Genomic DNA, 15,663 nt, shown 5'->3' on the forward strand with positions numbered 1-15,663 from the left:
ATGGTAAGTTACCAGAACTCAGCTGCTGTTCTCACTGTTTGTTCTCTACCAGTTTATTTAAGCATTGTATTAATTTACCATTTCATTTTCTTTGCTTGAAGGTTTTGATAACAATGGTGCCATTATAGGGCCTAGGAGCACAAGACATAGCAATCCTGAAGAGCATGCTACATACTATTTCAATACCTTCTCTAAGGAAATGCTAGTTCAGGTAGTCATGCATTTAATATATTTGTGTGATGGGGGTATGTGAAGTATCAGAATCTGCTGTTATTTTTTTGTGTAGGGGTAATATCTAGCTCTTTCAATGTATTATAAACTGGGCTGGGTCTTGAAGCAAATGACATTGCTATTCCTCGTGGCTACTCAAACTTTTGCAACCTGTAGGACTGGCTATAGATCTCACCCAATAAAACTGGAGGGATCTACCAAGCCAAATATGGTCCATCGGTTATGTATTGTGTCCCATAAAGATTTTGACTCCCCTGAACAAGCAAATCCATTTTTGTGTTCCTTGGGGAATTGCCTTCAATGGCTGATGGGTTGTGTTTGGCCTGGTAGGTCTCACTTTGTACAAGCACACTGTAGGATTTGCTGCACTGTACGTTTCGGGGTAAACGTACCATCTGATGCTCTGACTGCAGTTTTGTATGCCACTGTTTCACATTGAAAGTTTCATAATGTTATATCAGTGTGAGAGCCAGTGTGGCGTAGTGGTTAAGAGCACGGGACTGGGACTCAGAGGATCCGGGTTCTAGTCCCCGCTTGGCCGTGGAGCCAACTGGTGACTTTGGGGCAGTCACAGCCTCTCAGCCCAACCTACCTCACAGGGTTGTTGTTGTGGGGATAAGATGGAGGAGGAGAGAAGATGTAAGCTGCCTTGAGCCCTTTGTAGGAAAAAGGCAGGATATAAATCGCAATATAAAATATAATTGCAATATATCAGATATCTAGGCTACAAATGTGCAGAGGGCAAATTTTTTTTCAGTCAACAAAGTAATACCCTTTTCTGGACACAGGAAATTTGATTGGTTATGCACAAAATGGAGAGCTCTACTGTGTATTCCAGTCTTTGCAAACAGAGTAATATCGAATTAAAACATTTTCAACAGGGTGAAGCATGTCTGGCCCTCAACGTTGTAGACTCCAATCACATCTCACCCCCAGCCAACATGATCACTGGAGATGATAATGGAAACAGGGTTGTTGGAAAAATCCATAGCAGACTCAAATGAGTTTGAATTTTAATAATCTGGACCATGGATTTTGCAAAGAACTGACTTTTCCTGAGCCCCATCCATTCTGTGGTCTTGCAAACTTTTTTTTTTTACCTTTTTAACTTGATTTTATCTAATTTAATTGTAGAAAAATAAAAGAAAATTAAAAAAAAAACACTGACCCAAAATGCATGGGAGTACTTCCACATTTCTAGAAGTACAGTTTTTCGCAAATTCTGATTTCATAAGTGAGCACATGATGGATTGAAAGGCACCTGACGCTCTGAAACACAGATGGAATGGATTTTACAGCATCCATGCATCGCTATATGGGAGATGCATTGCAACAGTATCTGGAGGCCAAATGTTCCTTTTCCCTGATTTGCATGCAAAAAAACCCTTTAAATCAGCAGCATCCAGTCTGGCTGCCATAGCCCTCCAAACTTGGAGGACTGCTGCATCTGGTGGAAGGCAGGAGGAGCCTCAGCACTTCTCTTGTCCTCCAGACTACTTAGACATGGCTACCTGAATGTTTCAACCCTGCTTGTGAGGAGGAGGGGCTATGGCAATGCAGATCCGTCAAATTCTGGCAGGGAGCCTTACTTGTTCCCTTCCCTTCCCTGGACTGTAATCTTGGAACCAGCTCTGAGGTAGCAGTAGCAGAGTCAGTGCAAAAAGAACCACAAGGGCAGAAGGAAGGAACTCTAAACTCAAAACCCTAACTGCAGCCACAGAGCACTTCTCTGGGGTCAGAGCTGAGTGTCCAAATTTTCCTGTGGCTTGTCTAGACAGTATCTGGTGGCCTAATCTCTTTTCTTCCTCCTTTTTAGATTTCTTTCCTTCAGTGGGATATCAGTTCCAATGTGGATTTGTATTATATTAATTGCTTTTTCCCCCCAAAGACTTAACTTTTCCTTAGAATTTAACTTGATCTCATACATGATGAGGAAAATGAAAACTGCTCAAATTGCTGCATGGGCCAGGTGTGCTAGATGGACACATGCAGACACATACAGCACATGTATCTTCCATATGCATGCATCTTCCTAGGTCCATAAGTGTGGCCTCATGTTGTCCTGATATTGCCTATTGGCCTACTCTAGAAATCAGTTTGACAGAAGACCATGAGAGTAATCCTTTCATGAAAAGCGAGGTTCCTAAGGCAAACAGAAAGAATGGAGATCCAGTGAAGGCTCCTAATGGAATTGGGGATGGGGGAGAATGCAGTTTTTATTGTTTCCCCTTCCACCTACAGTCTCTGACATGGCTTCAGAAGAGCTCCAAGCCCTCAAGAGCACCTTTTCAGTGGCCATAGCGGGCTGGAAGGCAAAATCAAATCAAATAAATAAATCAAGTAAAAAGGAATCAACAAAAAATGCTTTCTCCATTCTTCTAGCAGAAGTGTTCCAGGAGTTGAGTATTGCCTTTTTTGCTCAGTATATTAATGGAAGCAGACAGCTGGCTATTTATTGGCAACATTACTGCTATTTACCAGAAACATATTCTCTAGAGATTGCTAGGTATCACAGGTAAAGCCCAAAGCAGCGCTTGATGGCCTGTTTGTTGTCACAAGCCCATCAATATAAGTGGTTTTATTTATATAAGTGCTGGTTTTATTTAGTCACTTATTTTACACTTTCTCTCTTTTTCTCTTTCTCTCACCTCTTGATGCTAAAATGTCATTTTTTTTACAGGCAATGGTGGGCATTTTGCAAATTAACATGCACGAACAGGAGAGTACACTAATGCAGGACCTAAAGCCTTTTCGGATTCTTATCAGTTTACTAGACAAGCCTGAGCTAGGTAGCTATATGTCTATTCTTTGTTGTTCCTTTCTTTGCCTGTTTGTTATGTGCCACATTGTCTCTGACATGGACACCCTCTGAATAAATGCCTTCCAAAATGTCCTGCCCTTGACAGCCCTGCTCAGCCCTTGTAAACTCATTGTATGTCCTCAGACACCAGCATGCTGTGTGTGCGTGTGCAGGTGCGTGCGCATGCATATAATTAACTTTCTTCGCATAAGAACAAAGAGGAGGATAGAGGTGAGCATTTTTAAACAGCCATAATCCACATGTTCTGAAGTACATGTATGATCAAATTGACATGATAGCTTTGAGCCTTTTTTTTCATTTGGATGCCCTCTCCATCCATATTTCTGCCATGAACTATATGCAAAGACATTTTTGGCCAGGAAATGGGTTAGAGCAGGGGTGTAGAACTTCAGACCCAGGAGCCAAGTTCCATCCTCTGGGAGGGTCCTAATCTAGCCCTCCATGGTTTCCCAGGAGGCCCATCTCCTTTTCTGCAGTTGTGTGCTGGTATCCTGGCCTTTGCATAGCCCCCCTGCTCCCTATTCTAAAAAGTCAGAAATGGCTTAGTTCCTGGTGGAAAGAGCTTTAAGATGCAGTATACTGGCACTCTGAGGTTTTAGTCCACCTTTGACCTTCAGCCTTATCTACTCCAAGACCTTCTCCAAAATGCCATTCGTTCCTCAGAATCAAATTCTGCACTCCTGAGTGCTTTGTCCCAGTCGCTCACCACTTTGTTCCCAAATATTTGATGATATAGCCCTATACTAGCTATGGAGGAGCAGTGGAGGTACCAGGAAGTACTGAAAACTCGTCTTGTGCTAAATAATTTCAGTGGACATGTTTGGGATCAAGGTGCAAGTCTGAACTCATATAATGTAGCTAATACAAGGAAAATGGCTAACAAGAATGAGTTGTGTTTTGAAGGAAAAATCTGTATTCATTCCTCTCACTTGTAGTTGAAAGTCAAGCTGTGTGATCTTAAACAAGTTTACCATGATGCTTTCCAGATTAAGATCACAGCCTAAATCTTTAATGGCATCATGCCCACATTAAGCTTTAATGAAATCAACACAGCCATAGGAATCATGTTAGTATGTGGCTCAGTACCAAAAGATCTTGTTTCTCCTGCCATTAGTTGTAGCAAAGTTATCTTTTCTGACAGCTTTCAGACTTCCTGAACATATTTCAGCATAACATGGTAAAAACTCTGAACAGCAGGGGTGAGGAATGTTCTGCCTTCCAAACTGCAACTTCTGTTAGTTCTAACCATATTTCCCATCCACAATCAAATTGCCATAACTGTTTGTATATAACACAAGACTTCTACTTCTTATATATTGTGTTAGTCTTTCTGCAACTCTTAAGTTATAGAGTTGTAGCCCACACCCACATGGCAACTTGGAAAAATTTCCTCCCCCATTCCTTCGATCCCATTCCACTGATTGCAGGATGCAGTACTGGTACTGATTGGAGTAATACAATATAGTGCTAAGAGGGAGTCTCTCAAATACTTTGTGTTGTAAGCCGCCCCGAGGCTTCGGCAAGGGGCGGCATAGAAATGTTATAATAACAACAACAACAACAACAACAACAATCTTACCTTATATGCACTAGTGCTGAAATTTAGGTTTGGATAGACAAAGAAGAGCTGTAACTTTTACATAGCCACATTTAATAAGAATGCAAGAGGAAATATGTGTGCTTTGGTTGATTATACCATTGGATTAAATTTAGGGGACTACTACAGATAGTAGTCAGTGAATAATTCTTAATCCATATGATTGCAATTCCTTCTTTTGCTCCTTTTAGGACCTGTAATATTAGAGGATGTACTGATTGAAGTATTTAGGACATTATACACACAGTGCAAAGCAGAGCTGGATTTTCAGGTGGACTCTTCCTTCAGCAAGGACCATGCACAGTTAAGCAGGTGATTATATGGAAAGTAAAAGGCAGCTTGTATTTGCAGAACCATTTCATTGATTGTGTGGACCCAAGGCTGCTGTAGATTTATGTTTCTGGGACACCATGCACTTGACAAAAGAATGCTGAGAATGCAGGAAACTGCAGAAACCGGTTTTTCGTGGGTCATGTGGTAAGGTTGATAGATCAGTTATTCAAAGAAGCCACAAATTCCATTTGATGAAGGTTTGACCCTTAGGTCAAAGGGAGAAAAAAAATAGAGGGGAGAAAAAAAATCTGCTCTAAGAGAAGAGTCTAGTCTAAGAGTCTTCTTTCTATTAAGTACCCTTGGGAATGATATGGTAGCAAGTGCATGCCAGTGGTCAAGGAGGCCATATCCAAGTGTGAGTGAGATGTCCTTCCTCCCCTTCTCTCACTCTGGCACACCTTTTCTCCCCCCCCCCCCCATCTTCTTTCTCTTTCCTTGCTACCATCCCCATGTGATTTCTCGTTCGTGTTTGTTCTGTTTGCCATTACTGTAGTCAATTCAGAGCAGTTTCAGCTGAGGGGCTCCATCAGTAAAATAGGTGGACAGCTTTCATCTCCCAGGGAAACTGTGGTTGGCAGCAAGCTTTGATCCTGCCTACCTTTTTGGATCCCTCTGGAAACAGAGGAAGGCAGTAGGAAAGATCATTTGTGGAGATGATGGCAAGAAGCAGAAGAATACAGAAAGACAATATGGTAGATAAGTATGGTAACGGGGAAATTGTTGTGAAGAAAGCGGAAATAGATTTGGAATAAGATATATATTCCTATGCTAAATACTGCTATTCTGTTTTTATTTCAGCAAGTTAAGGGAAAATAAGAAAACAGCAGAGCTGATTAAAACTGCAAATCTTTTGTTTAACTCATTTGAGCCTTACTATATGTGGGATTACATTGCCCGTTGGTTTGAAGAATGTTGCAGGTAGGTTATATTTCAGGGAAGATGATGTGTGTATTACTGTGTCCTCTTTTGGGAAACTGAATCCACTTCTGATTTTGCTGAACTTATTGTTAAACTTATTGTACTAAGTTCTCAAAGTGGACAGAAATCTGTCTTCTAGAAAATATGCAGGAAATGTTACTTTAGTCTTGGAAACTGTACATTATGTAGATTACTCAGCACTTGATGACTTGCAAGTGAAAGTTTAACTCCAGTTTGAGCCCTGTGAGGTGTTTATAAAGCTTGTCTATTGTTGCTAGTTTGTGATTTTCCATTCAGATATGCTGAATCTGTGAGCAAATATAATGTCATAGCTGTTAAAAGAAAACCTGAATCCTTTAATTTCCATGATATTTTAGATTATAATCCTTAACCACCTTAATATTTACAGAGTATTGAAACAGTTAAATGAAATACAGTTCCATTACTTCCACAGAAGAATACTGTTAGGAAATATTGTTACATTGCATTTATATTTCCTTGTTAAACAGACATTGTTCTGCTGATGCATAAACTGTTCTTTGAATTCCTAGGAGGACACTGCATGCCCGTCTACAGACTCTGTCTGGAGGTGGTAATGAGCCTGCTGAACTGCCACTTACCAATTTCTGCCTGCTAGTTGATTTTTTGTTGGATATAGTATCCTTGGTAAGATTCCCCTTGCTCATTGATCACAAGACATAGCGTTCACTTTTCTCCTGCTTTCTCTTCTGTTATTTTAGAAAATACATACTGCACCAGGTGGGATGGAAGAAATTAATGTTTGTCTTTGACCCTGTTAGATGTAGGTGGGTAGGTATTTATTCAAAAAGCAATAAGAGAGGACCTAATTTCATAGAATCACACCAAGATCAGTTTTTTATGTGGATGCAGGATCCATCTCATTTCTTCATCCCTGGAACTTGTTGCAACCCTTCCCACTTTCCCATACTGGTTAGTAGTAGACTGTATTGCAATGCAATTTAGCTTATGTAGTAAGATCATAGCAGTTCTTTGTGCATGCCACAATTGTGTGTTCTGAAATGAAATCACTTGGAAATGCTTTTCCCCTGTTGCCTCTTTTATCTTCAAATTCTTTGCTTTCTCATTTCAAAGCCTACTAGAAGTATGAGAGTGCTTTGTCAGGTATGATATTCAGTCTGTTTTCCCTTTTTAATCAAAAGTGATCCTTTTAAACATTTCTGGCAGTTTTCATTTTGATAAAATTAAAAGTGAAAAATTGTGGATATTGTCTTACCTCATATACTATTCTGGAATTATTATCAGTTTGTAATAGCTGGCTATTTGCACATGAACATTTCTTATGCAAGAAAAGCACATTTGTTTCCCATTTGCAATACACAGCAGATACATCATGCATTTAAGTCACAATGATAAGATTCAGGAAAAGCAATCCCTCAGATAGCATCTGTGAAAATACTGTTCTCCCAGTAATGCTTTCATTGCTCTGAAGAAGTAGCTCTGCAGACCCAGCAGTCGGGAGGAGATCCTATCACCATCGCTAGAAATTCTTCTAATATTGTACTAATGAAATACAGTGTATTTCATCTCCCTTGTGATGAAATACACGTGCCACCTGTTTATACAAACATACTTTAATTCTGTACTTAGGAAACGGAAACAGCAGCCCTGTTACCTCTTTTACATCCCCATGAGGATATATCCCCATGGCATGACTATTCCTTCCATATTGTGACTGGGGCTGTAATTCTATACCCACTTGTCTAGAAGTAAGCCCCAGTGAATTTGGTGAAGCTTGCTTCTCATGAATGCACACATATAGGATTGCACTGTGAATGAGCTAAATTATCAGGATTTAATATGAGAACAAGTTTATACAGGGTGGAACTTAAACTCTGGAAGAACAGCGTGGCTGGAAGGTGATTTTCCCACTCCCTGCTACCATAGCAGCTACCTACATCAGCCCCCTTCATCCAAAAGCCTTTCCTAAAAGTTCAGAAATTCTGTTCATGGATTAAGGTAGATTGTGGGGGAGCCATCCAGATGGAGACATCTTCTGTGATTCAAGCTCATGGAAGGTTCCTCACACCTGGTATATGCTATCTCCCCCTTCTCTGCTTTATTCCCAATTCCCTTTGGAGATGCTGGCTGGGAGTCTGTGCAAGAAGAGAAAGGAATGCAAAAAACACCTTTGGCCTACCTCACTCTACAAATCCAACACTAAAAAATAATAATTTGGTTCTCTGGTTGTTGAAATTAGATTATGAATGGAATTATATAAAAATTGTAGCTATAATCCAAGACAAGAGTAAGTTACAGAAACCACTGATCTCAGTGCCATTTATATTTTGTTTCTAGGAGACCTACATTGAGATACAAACTGAACATCTGCCTCAGCTTTTACTTAGGATGATATCTGCATTGACGAGCCATCTCCAGACTTTGCACTTGTCTGAGCTAACAGATTCCTTGAAACTCTGCTCAAAGATCCTTAGCAAGGTTCAACCGCCACTGTTATCTGCTGGCATTGATGGGGCCTTGCAGCTTCCAGCTAGGCACAGAGCTGTCCAGGAGTGGGAAGATAAAAAGGTAATTCAGCAGACTGTAATCTTTTGTTTAAAAAGACAATGAGATTTTTTAAATGACCACCATGAGCTCAACCCCCATTCTGTTGCTTAAAAATCTGTGACAAATAGACAGCTTGCTCCCTGTGAGCCATTTTGTAGCTTGCAGGCTTGCATTGGAAAAGAAAGGAAAGAATTCTGTACATGTTTAGACAGGAAAAAAAAGTCCTACAGTGGGCTTTTCTGCAATTTTTTTCATCTAAACATGCATAGGGTTACAGTCCAAGGTGCGTATATCCAAGGAACACTGGATGGCTTAACGAATTGGGGCTCCATATGTATGTTTTCTGTTCTCCAGAACTGAAAAGGAAAAAAGAGAAGTCATTGGCTAACTTTATGGCCAATAGGACAGTACATCTCCCTGAAGCTAGAGGTGGTTGAGCTGCACAACCACCAGCATGTACCCAAAACGCATGGGTTCTGGGTGATTTGTTAACTGAAGCAACAACCCACCCTTGCCAGGTTCAGATGACATGGTAAGCCATCCTAGGGAGGGTAATTAAGCAAACCAGACTTAGGCAACCAACACATGCAGTGTGACTTAAAAGCTACCATTGCTCATTAACTGCATGGGCAATCATGAAAACCTGTTCAGTGGGTTTCTGCCATTGGCATTCTTTTCTGGGGCCTGCTCGAACAGCTGGTCCTTACAGATACGGCCTAATTGTTTAGGACCAAACTACCATAAGAATTGCTTCCTATTGCATATAGCCTTTTGTTACCCATATCAGCATCAGAAATTATGCTCACATGTCCCACAGCCATCCTTGATTCAGTGTGAGTACAAGTGACTGGGCTTTCTTGCTTATGGCACTTTTGTTTGCAATGCCATTTGCTCCATTGTCACTTTCTGTAGTTGCTTTTCAGAAAGTTTTTGCTGATGGTGACTCTATACTGGCTGCTGCTTATAAATTTCCATTGTCGTTGCGGTGGTTCTATGGTTGTCTTTGTTCTGTGGCATTTACTACTTTTTAAAATATACTACTTATTTTAATACATATTTTCATCATCTCTTTAATGGCTTCTTATTATCCTCTTTGAATTTTCTTGTAAAGGAAAGGTGCAGGGTATTGTGTTGTGGAATTGCAGCTCTGTGACTGATCTAGTAACAGGGAGCTAGAAATATAATAATAGTGGCAGAGCAGAAAGCTCAACCATCCAAAGTGATTATTACCTTTGACTCTTGGCTACGTATTTTGAAGTGTATTGTCATTTTATTACATTAGTAGCCCTACTGAGAAAGCTTCCTTCCAAAGCTGCATGCTACAGAATTCAAACAAGGTGAAAACATACACAGAGAATCAGTAGTAGTAACACATTAGTAGTGAACAGAATAGGTGGCATACTCATTTTTCTTCCATAATTGCTTGCATTGGCTTTTAGAGTTAACTTTGTATGCCACCTAAAGGCACTCTGTGAAAGCGTAGTACTTTGAATAGGTATAGTTAGTACTCAGCTGTTAGGGAGGTTAAACCTGAGGTAGATATATTGAGAATAGGCCCATTGAAATGAGAGCCAAGTCCGATGATGATTTCGGGGTCTGCTCTATATCTGGATCTAACTCATATTATGTTTGACATTGCATTTATTGGTTTCTTTCTGTGAATTTGTTGTCCAAAGACCCCATACTGTTGTATGGGAATGGAATCCTTTCAAATTTAAGTTCAGCAAGGGTCCCTTTAAATGGGAGTGGTAAGATTGAAGAGAGAACATGTATTGTGCACACTGGTTTTCTGGAACCATGCTTAATTTATAAGCATGAAACAAATGCAGTAAGATGTTTGGTTGGTGAAAGAGGAAGAATAGCATTTGCTATTCAGTTTTTGCTGTTTCATTTCTCCCTCTGAATTAGTTACCACTAGTTTCTGCAGAAAATCCCAGTGATGTCTTTGAAGATGGTGAAAATCCCCCCAGCAGCCGGTCATCTGAAAGCGGCTTTACAGAGTTTGTGCAGTACCAGGCAGATACAACCGATGACATTGATAGGATACTGAGTGGAGGTCCTGGAACACCTGGCACCCCCCTGCTTGGCAGTGTCTCCTCAGAGACAGAAACAGCTTCCACAGTGGGTTCAGAGGAAACCATCGTGCAGCCTTCTTCCAAGATGATCCAGGTGACGGGATCCCGTAGTGGGAAAACAATGACAGTTCAGAAGACTGCAATGCAGTGCTGTTTGGAGTATGTCCAACAGTTTTTGACCAGATTTATCAACCTGTACATCATTCCAAGCAATTCCTTGCCTCGGCCTTTGGCAACAGAACTTCAGGAGGATCTTGCTAGAGGAAGAGGAGAGGGGGCACAGTGCACAAGAGAGTCACAAGGCGATGCAGCTAAAGGGAAAAAAACAACCAGGAAGACAACGCCAGAAGAATACCTCTCTGCCTTTATTGCTGCATGTCAGCTCTTCCTTGAATGTTCAAGTTTTCCAGTTTACATTGCAGAGGGAAACCATACCTCCGAAATACATGCTGAGAACACAGACATTGGTGAGTAGATTGCTGCATTTATCCCTAAGTCCTCTCAGAGTTGACTTTAAAGCACCACTTCTTGGGGAAAAACAGCGTTTTGCTACATTTCCTTTTTATGTCCTTTATTTTGTGGGAGGATGAACCAGCTTATTTGTATTGCTTGACATGTTTTTGAAGTTAAAATGTTTCCTAATGAAAAGGTTTGATGGGAGGTATGTTGGGGCTTAAACTGAGTGATCTGCTAGAAGGGAGTTTGCTTTTGTCTTACACATTTAATACACCAACATGTACTCTGTCAGTGTAACATGAGGTTACATCAAATTACACCAATATGTTTTTTGTGTTGCTTTTGCTCATTCTGCTGGTTCTTGTGATGTCTGCTGGATGTATTTAGTGTTTCACTAATAATTCCTATCTGGAGTATTTAATAATTTTAAGTTTCTGTTTGTGCAGTAAGCACAGGTTCATAGTTTGTCTGTGCTGTAGGGAGCAGTAGCATAGGTCTATTATTCTCAAAGAACAGGTATTCATTTTCTCTTGAGCTTTTCATACATTCGTGTTTCAAAGCCTCCTTCTGGGCATTTGAAAACCAGCTGCAGTTTCTTTTCAAAAGTCCCCATAAGAGCCGTGTGATTTTTTTCCCCAAGACCAAGATCTCATACAGGCCTCTTCTAAATCACTTCTGCATTCTGTTTACATAGGATTATCAGCCTGTGCATTCAACAGCCAGCTTGAGGTTTCCTCTCTCAAATCCATTTGACATAACAGCCCATCTCCTGAAGTCAATCCATTCACTGACAGCAACATCATGCAGTAGTTGGTCCTTCCTAACTGTTTTGCCACGCAGCTACTAGAGTTAAGTTTTGCCTCCAACTTCCTCACATGGAACAGCCTTGCTTTCTAAGTTGCCAACCTTCCATGTGCTGTGTTGGGAGATCTGCGGGAGGCTTCTACTCCCATTCAAGTGAGGAGGTTGAAGGTACGAGTAGTACTCATGTGTGAAGCCCCATCCCTCTTGTGCATGTAGTGAAAAAGCTATTGTTGCCTTGTTTCACATAGATTATTTCTGAGCTGGTACCCATATAGGGTGCATGTTCGCACCCAAACTCCCTTGAGTGGTATGAGATCTTTTGTGTCAATGTGTCTGTTGAATGTATCCCTCAATCCCCTGCACAGAAACAAGACTTGGCACAAGTAGAATATGGTTACTTGTATTACATGAAAGAACAGTTGCAGAGTTTCTAACCACACTTAGTTATCATCAGTTTACAGGATTAATTATAGGACAGCAAAACATAAATCATACAGTCACACTCCTCACACCTAAGAGAACAAAGGACACTATACTCTGTGTAACCTATGAAATAAGACAGAGTGGGAGCAAGAACCCCATTATAGAAGCAAAAACAGAGAAAGCTCAGCACATATTATCTGTCCTGCAGCTTTATCCAGTACAATCAGCTGATGAACGATGAGGTGGTTTCCATGTTGGCACCAAGCTTTCCTACACTTTTGATTCCCTAGTTTTTCTTATAGAAACTTCCTATGGGTCCTTACCTCGTCACTATTGTTCTATTATGTTGTGTCGCCTAGTTAGACATTCCATACGAACTGAAATTCAAGAAACTATTCTTGATTTTATTCCTTCAAGCTCCTCCCTAGCTAATCCCAGCATCTCTGGTCTATTTTCTGAGACAGTTGTATTCTTTCTTTTTGTGTAATCCTTTCTAGACAGGAATTTCCTGTGGTATTAAATTAAATTAAATCTTATCTTCACCACAACCTGGTCATCAACATTCCCATCAATTCATTCTGTTTTCCAGTACCAAATGTCCTGACCATTCTCCCAGCATGCCTTAGCAATCCTTAGGTTCTGTTTCTATGCTTGCTGCTGCTTCTTATGAATCATACCAAACAAGGATGATAAAATTGCACAAAGCATGTTTCATAACACCCTGTCATGTTCCCTTGAGATAGGGTCCTTTAAAAATCTAGAAAATACTGCTATCTAGAAAGCTATGCAGAAGTGGCTGAGACAAACCTAGCATGAATGTTGACTTTGTAGCCGCCCTACATTTAACATTACAAACTGCTTTTGAGCTGTGACTCCTGAAGACAGCTTATTAATTTCAGTCAGGACCCCAGTTTGAATATATGCTTTTAAAACTAAAGCTATCTATGTGGAGTTTGTTGTGCTGTTCTTTAGTTAGCATTCTAGTTAGTTAGACAGCCTATCATTGAATGTTACCAGATTTGAAACGCTTGCTTTAATCTTACTAAATACAAAATGAGTGAATAATAGTGCAAATAAATTTTAGTTATCTTAAAACTCCAAGGGAAGGAGAGTTGACAAAGATGATGACAGTGTCATAGTAGATAAATAAGGAAGAGAAGAATAATAGATTTTATATTTTATTGAATCTGCTTTTAATAGAGATTCTCTCTCTCTCTCTCTCTCTCTCTCTCTCTCTCTCTCTCTCTCTCTTTCTTTCTTTCTTTCTTTCTGTTTCAGATTGTGAACAAGAGCAGCCCCCTTTGTGGCTCCAGACTCTTATGAGTGCTTGCAGGCAAGCAAATGATTTTAGCATCCAAGGTGTTACAATTTCTCTAATAATGGACTTAGTTGGCTTAGCTCAGTCAGTTGCTGTTGTCACTGGAGAAAGTCTGAATAGTGTGGAAACAGCACAGCCTCTTAGTCCAAACCAGGGAAGAGTGGCTGTTGTCATCAGACCTCCTCTTAATCAAGGCAACCTCCGATATATGGCTGAAAAGACAGATTTTTTCAAGGTACAGTAAAATGGTCATGCAGCTTCTGTAAATGTAAAGGTATCAACTTTACATTTGTTTCTAGAGTGTGTTTCTAACACCTATGTTCCAAGTTAGGTGATTCATTTAGGAACATAGAGGATGGATTCTGAAGATAACAAGGGAACCTACATTAGTTATGATTCTTAAGGCAAAGTAGTTAATTAAAGCTACTAAATCATTCAACTGGGGAGGCTGTGCACCCTCCAAACCTGCTCCAGAGTTTTGGGGAAGCTTTCAGAGTAAGGTTATAGAGGTTTGGAACCAAAAATACATGAATGGAACCCTGTTTGTACAATGTAGATTTCCCAACCCCTGACTCCTGAGAGCCAGAGGACCCTTTGGCATCTGTGACATATTGTATGCAAGGCTGAAGGAGGAAGAAATTGGCAGTTTTTGAGAGGGCCACATTCCGCTTGTATAAGAGCACCTTGAGCACCTTTCTGTGAAAGCGGGGCTTAAGTTATGCATACCTACACTATCCCCCAGCTGGTAATTCTGTTAAGACAGACTTTTTCAAAAATATAACTTTGTCTGGGTTGGTGTGATCCTGCTGTGTTCTTTTCCAAAGCATGTTGCATTAACCCTGTGGGACCAGTTGGGTGATGGAACTCCTCAACATCACCAGAAGAGTGTGGAGCTTTTTTTCCAATTGCACAATCTCGTTCCATCATCTAGCATTTGTGAAGATGTTATCAGTCAGCAATTAACCCACAGAGACAAGGTAAAATTTTCTTCAACTTTACCATGCTTTCCAAAATGTACCAAATCTGCCAGCTGAGCTAAATAAGCAAGATATTAGAGAATTCTAGATTGTTGATGAATTGATCAATCTGATCTGATGTTTTTCCAATAATTAAAGTTCCCCTACTATAATATCAGATGAAAACTAATCAGTATTTTTAATTAATGGATACAAAAAGAACCATTTTAAAGCAAAACTCAGTCTCTGTAATTGAAACACATGAATACTTTATATTGTTTTGTTCGCTGTGATGAGATATATAGATGTACTTTCATAGAGGAATTGATTATATGAAGTATGGCTTAATGTGTCATTTTATTCTGCAGAAAATTAGGATGGAAGCTCATGCAAAGTTTGCAGTGCTCTGGCACCTTACCAGAGATCTCCATATTAACAAGTCATCATCATATGGTCGTTCATTTGACAGGTAGGTTAAATACCCAAATACAGAAACAGTACAAAAAATATTTAACAGTTGCAGCTTTCATTTTCACTGTGGAAATTTTGCTCAGGAACTTCAGCTTGAGGAATCCTTTTGTATTTTACAGCTGACACAATTTAGGCAAGACCAGTGTTCGTTATGAGGCAAGGATGGGGCACATGTGGCCTGCCAGATGTGCACTCAACCTACAGAAAAGAAAAATCTATTTCAGCTTCTTTTTAAATGTTACTTCTGTATGCCCTCTGATAAAAAATAACGCACCCATGACAATGCAGATAGTGAAGTAGGGGCAGATGACAATAACGTCTTCAGAGTTTACTTGTAACATAGTTCTTGAAACTGCAGCTTTTTCTAAGGTCAGTTAATTGTAATATTAGAGAAACAGTAATTCAACCCACTGATGAGATGGTTAGCCTGCTCCTTGGACTGAAGTATGATTGATTGATTGATTGATTGATTGATCAAAAGATTCTTTCATAACTTTTTGTATGTTATGAAATGCCACATTCCCTTGGGAAATTCTTTTGGGGGCAGCATATCAGGAGGTGGTGGGCTAGATTTGGCAGAGAGTGTGGTTAAAACCAAATGTTTGGGAATAGATCTCAAGAACAGTATACCATGGAATGGGAAATGGAGTTGGCTCTTAGCAACTGAAGACATTTCCAGTGACAGTGCTTAAAACGGTTATAGTTACTGACTT

At 40.1% G+C, this 15,663-nt stretch overlaps 1 protein-coding gene across 5 annotated transcripts in view; it reads left to right on the forward strand.

Annotated features, from left to right (window-relative positions):
• The window catches only part of DOP1A (DOP1 leucine zipper like protein A), a 62,696-nt gene that overhangs the window by 22,452 nt on the left and 24,581 nt on the right, over positions 1-15,663 (forward strand). For 4 of the 5 annotated variants that reach the window (XM_044421672.1, XM_044421674.1, XM_044421673.1 and 1 more), the window contains 10 exons: positions 102-211; positions 2,912-3,020; positions 4,841-4,961; positions 5,781-5,900; positions 6,452-6,566; positions 8,238-8,468; positions 10,356-10,989; positions 13,484-13,758; positions 14,348-14,500; positions 14,848-14,948. In XM_044421672.1, coding sequence (XP_044277607.1) covers positions 102-211; positions 2,912-3,020; positions 4,841-4,961; positions 5,781-5,900; positions 6,452-6,566; positions 8,238-8,468; positions 10,356-10,989; positions 13,484-13,758; positions 14,348-14,500; positions 14,848-14,948 — 1,969 coding nt within the window. The remainder of the gene's footprint in view (positions 1-101; positions 212-2,911; positions 3,021-4,840; positions 4,962-5,780; positions 5,901-6,451; positions 6,567-8,237; positions 8,469-10,355; positions 10,990-13,483; positions 13,759-14,347; positions 14,501-14,847; positions 14,949-15,663) is intronic. The other variant, XM_044421676.1, reaches the window with a different exon arrangement.

Source organism: Varanus komodoensis, unplaced genomic scaffold (assembly GCF_004798865.1).
Source record: "Varanus komodoensis strain SLA01 unplaced genomic scaffold, ASM479886v1 scaffold12, whole genome shotgun sequence".
NCBI lineage: Eukaryota > Metazoa > Chordata > Lepidosauria > Squamata > Varanidae > Varanus > Varanus komodoensis.